The sequence below is a fragment of the Peromyscus eremicus genome, chromosome 9 (genome assembly GCF_949786415.1).
Source record: "Peromyscus eremicus chromosome 9, PerEre_H2_v1, whole genome shotgun sequence".
NCBI classification, from domain to species: Eukaryota; Metazoa; Chordata; class Mammalia; order Rodentia; family Cricetidae; genus Peromyscus; species Peromyscus eremicus.
The window spans coordinates 58,902,252-58,907,038 of NC_081425.1; the positions used below are offsets into that span (position 1 = coordinate 58,902,252).

Sequence of the window (4,787 nt, forward strand, 5' to 3'; positions counted from 1 at the left end):
ACTTGTAAGCAACAGGAAGTGGTCTGAGACACTGGGTAGTATCTTGAGCATATATGAGACTTCAAAGCCTGCCTCCACAGTGACACACTTCCTCCAATAGTGCCGCTCCCTTTGGGGGCCATTTTTTTTTCAAACCACCATTATCTATGTACATCTAGTCTGGTGGACAAAACATAGGGCAGAGTGATAGTAACTTATTTATTTATTTATTTATTTATTTGTTTGTTTGTTTATTTATTTATTTATTTGTATTAGGATCAAGCCTATAGTGTTGTGCATCCGAGACAAGGGCTCTAAAAATGAGCTACAGTGCCAGCCCCAGGACAGTGACGGAAGAGCCGGTTTCTAGTTCTGGCTCTTTGCTCTGTAGCTGAAAGTGAATCACCTCTGTTTTAAAGGTCTTCGTTTGTTATATATAGGCCTTGCTGGTACAGTTCACGAAGATTTTTCATGAAAATTACGTCATTTGCTCTTGAAAGTCTCTGAGACAGGATAGATAGACCAATGATGTACAACCTGCTCTACAGGTGAGAATACTGGAGTTTAGTCAGATGAAGTGCCTTATTCAAAGCTCATAAAGCCGGCATGCAGAGTACAGATCAGTGCTCAGCTTTACTCCTTAAGGGATCTTTGGTCTTCATACAACACCATGCAGCTTTTGTTAAACACCAAACCCTGTTGACCCTCAGCCCTCAAAGAGAATATTTTTACCACACTTCTTGTGCATAACTCACATTGCCCAGCACAAACCTAAGCGCCTAGCCATGCTCAGTAGGAGGCCATGGCTCAGTGTTCCCTGAAATCGTTGGTGGTACTATGGGGGTTACCCTGCATTCTTTGGGGGGAATCTTGTTTTCTAAAAAGCTTACAGCCAAGCTAGAATCATGTCAAGCCAGTCTTCAGCTTTCACATACAGGAGTCAGTTTGTACATTGTGTTCCTGCCAGTGATGATTTACCTGAGCTTGGTAAAGCTATTTATCCCAGTTACAATTCAGAGGACTTTTCAAAAGGGGAGAATTCCCACCTTGAGTTTTGAATGTGTAAGAGTGAAAATAACCATCACCACCATTGCCAATGACACAAGACTTAAAACTTTGGAAACACACTAGGCATTTGTGAAATGGGTGTCCTCTTTGGAAACACACTAGGCATTTGTGAAATGGGTGTCCTCTGAAGATATAAAGACGTCCATCTACACAGAATCCCAGTAGGGCTTTGAATGAGACTATTAACACAGCGTAAATTGGTTTGATAGCTCAGAAGTGGCCGCCAGCAAGCATTTGTTAGTGATGAGATGCCATATTCAAAGTCTGATCTTGCATTTATTGGGCTGTTCAATGGAGCAAGCAGATGTTCTTGTTCCAGAAGGTTCACTAGCCACACAGCTCCTCAGGTCTCAAGAGCTACATATACAGTGACTTGCCTCTTCCTTCCATCCCTGCTGACTCTTTTGCTCACTGGTTTGGCCATGAAGAGCGTTCCATTGGTCCTTGTGGTCTTTGTCTTGCTCTCCTATGTTCCACCAGGTAACATGCATTCCTTTCCTTATGGAATCATGGTGTGGGGTTCTATAAGACTGAGATTAAAGGCAGCGCTGAGAGACCAGGAATAGAAACAGAGAGGGAAATGGGCAGAGAGAAATGGTATGGGTTGTAGGGAATGAAGAGATGATACCAAGGACACGAACAAGAGATGGCTCTCTTCAGAGAAAAAGCTGGTTCTGAGTTTGGGTCTTGAACATCTGTGGAGCTTGTTGTGGGCAAGACTGGACCAACATTGGCAGAAATGGGGCAGAGTAGCGTGCTGAGACTCTTAGAGGACAGACAGGACATGGGGTGGAAGGCAAGCTGTTCCTAGAGGACTTTTGGGGCTTGCCCCTCGTGGTTGGCTGTCCACACACCTTTCCATTGTTTTAGAAGTCAAGGCAAATGCTACAGTGAGAAGAATCTAAAACCTGAGCTAGTTGTCAGAGTGTGTTAAATTACTTTGTAGCACAGTGGGATCCTGTAGGGGCATCAGAATGAGTAACCAGACTCTGTGCTCCGGACAGAAGGGAGTAATGTGAGAATATGGAGACCCTGGGTGGTAGTGGCACACGCCTTTAATCCCAGCACTCGGGAGGCAGAGGCAGACGTATCTCTGCAAGTTCGAGGACAGCCTGGTCTATATAGTGAGTTCCAGGACAGCTAGGACTACACAGAGAAATCCTGTCTTGAAAAACCTAAAAGAGCCGGGCGGTGGTGGCGCATGCCTTTAATCCCAGCACTCGGGAGGCAGAGCCAGGCGGATCTCTGTGAGTTCAAGGCCAACCTGGTCTACCAAGTGAGTTCCAGGAAAGGCGCAAAGCTACACAGAGAAACCCTGTCTCGAAAAACCAAAAAAAAAAAAAAAAAAAAAAAAAACCAAAAAACCTAAAAGAAGAATAAGAAGAATAAGAATATGGAGAAGCCCCCATTTAGTGGTTTTCGGGGGAAGGTGTTCAGAAAGCTCCTTCTTCCTACCTCAAATCTTCATATTCAAAAGCTGCCACTTAAGGCCTAAGTGTGAAACATTTAAAAGACAGATACTGGGGAGCATACTGAGATGGTTGCTGCTCCTGTGTGTGGCCGGATCTCCGGAGACTGCCCCGGGTCTCCTCTTGACTCTCTGTCCCCAGAGGGGTACTCCAGGGCTAGTGAGCACACAGCAGGCAAGTGTGCTTCTCAGGAGCAGCTGACCATACACTATTGATCATTTGCACACATTGATTCTTTTTTTTTTAATTAATTAATTTATTTATTTATTATGTATACAATGTTCTGCCTGCACACATCCCTGCAGGCCAGAAGAGGGCACCAGATCTCATTACAGATGGTTGTGAGCCATCATGTGGTTGCTGGGAATTGAACTCAGAACCTTTGGAAGAGCAGCCAGTGCTCTTAACCTCTGAGCCATCTTTCCAGCCCCGCACACATTGATTCTTACTGCAGATCAAAGCCCAATCCATGGTTCTATGCTGGCAGCTAGTAGAGACACCAAAGCTTACCATAGAGGAGCAGGATGACCCAGGCTGCACCCAGTCCCATGATCTGTACCCTACCTCCTGCCCATTATTCCTTGGCTTCCAGGGGCACTTAGATATTAACATTGCTAGATTTTAGGTATGGGTTTTAGGTACTTGAAGCCATTTCTTACCCATTACCCCACAGGATACCTCTGAGTACCCTGTCATTAAGCTAGGACGGGTAATGGGGCACTTAACAAAAAGTCGTCCAGAAAGGTATTGGACACATTGGAATGGAATTAAAGACTTCTGAGTTCTAGGCCATTGGTCTTCCTTTCTTCAGACTGAACTTTTGACAACCAAAAGCTCCCTGGGAGATGCTTGTGTCCCCTGATATGGAGTCTCTGCAGACACCTGGAACTTCTTCTCTGTCTTCCATGTAGAAAATAGCAGCAAACTGAACCTACTGTGCTATCCCATGCAGAGAAATGACCAGTGGGTCGTGTAGTTTTGGACCATGGGAGCTAATGGCTCATAACGGGGCCCCTGAAAGCTGGAGCCAAAGCAACTGGAAGGAATGTGTAGCCATAGATCCAGCGGATATATTTGATTATGTAGAGTTTCTTATAAAAGTGTGTGAAGTCTAAATTATCCATGTCACTGGAGGACAATAATTGGACATTAACCTTTTTCCCCTTCTTTACAGTTAGGAGTGGACTGAATATTTACATAAGACAAATTTTTGATTCATGCTGGCTATTCAAAGGCGCTTGCAAGGAAGAATGTGACAGAGACCAAGAAGAAATTTTTAACATTTTGTGTGACACTAAATTCTTGTGCTGTATAGACCGTAAGGACATGCCCACTCTGTTTGTGAAGTAATTGTGAGTATCTGGGGTCTCCCACTGGTTCCTCTGGGAAATCTGAGAAGCTCAGTTTCACTATTAAAATGTTGGCTTCAGCCTGTCATTGTTTCTGTAGGCTGTGTTTCTTGGTCGTCTTTCTTCAGGAAATACTTTAAATTAAATTCCTTGTCACCAGTATTTTTCTCATTACCCTACAAGGGACATTTCCTAAGATGCTTCTAAAGGAAAAGTCCCAGCATCCATTTTCATTTTAACCTTATATCAACAGAATTATCCAGTAGTTACTTTTTTTTTTTTTTTTTTTGAGACAGGATTTCTCTGTGTAGCTTTAGAGCCTTTCCTGGAACTCGTTCTGTAGCCCAGGCTGGCCTCGAACTCACAGAGATCCATCTGCCTCTGCCTCCCGAGTGCCGGGATCAAAGGCGTGCACCACCACTGCCTGGCCATACTTTTGTGGGGCTGCAAGCAGAGCCCAGATCTCACCTACGCTAAGCAAGGACTCTACAACAGAACTAGATCAGCCCCAGCTGGTCCTTCTTCAGTCTGATCTCTACTCTGAAATGCTTTTGTGAATGTATTCCCTTGTGTCATGTAACTATACTTACCACTCTCAATGGTGTGTAGTATTACGTTGGAGAACTATTCTTGTGTAGTTAAATGACTGTATCTATAGTTTGTGACAAACATTGCTTTCTTCCTTTCTTATAGGTCACATTCGTTTTAGTAGATCAAGGAGTAGTTGTGGACCCAGAAATCTCACCTCTGTCTCTCAAATTGATTGTACCGATTTATGTCCTCAACCATGTTGTTACTTCTTATTCTGGATCCCGGCTAGTGTTTTCTATCCCCAGCCCCGCTCTGGGGTATGTATACTAATGATACATAGTAACTGAATTTGTATTTTACCTATGACTAATAAATGTTTACAGAACGGTCA

At 43.9% G+C, this 4,787-nt stretch overlaps 1 protein-coding gene across 1 annotated transcript; it reads left to right on the forward strand.

Annotated features, from left to right (window-relative positions):
• Positions 1-1,366: 1,366 nt before the first annotated feature.
• On the forward strand, positions 1,367-4,787 carry Defb135 (defensin beta 135). The gene is made up of 3 exons (XM_059274372.1): positions 1,367-1,527; positions 3,691-3,868; positions 4,559-4,787. Exons 1-2 carry the CDS (start codon positions 1,470-1,472, stop codon positions 3,864-3,866), a joined length of 234 nt encoding a protein of 77 aa, XP_059130355.1. The 5' UTR covers positions 1,367-1,469; the 3' UTR covers positions 3,867-3,868; positions 4,559-4,787.

Coding starts and splice junctions, on each gene's coding strand:
- Defb135 (XM_059274372.1), top strand. CDS start 1,470: ATGAAGAGCGTTCCATTGGTCCTTGTGGTCTTTGTCTTGCTCTCCTAT. Junction 1,528..3,690: donor GCTCTCCTATGTTCCACCAG/GTAACATGCATT, acceptor CCTTCTTTACAG/TTAGGAGTGGACTGAATATT.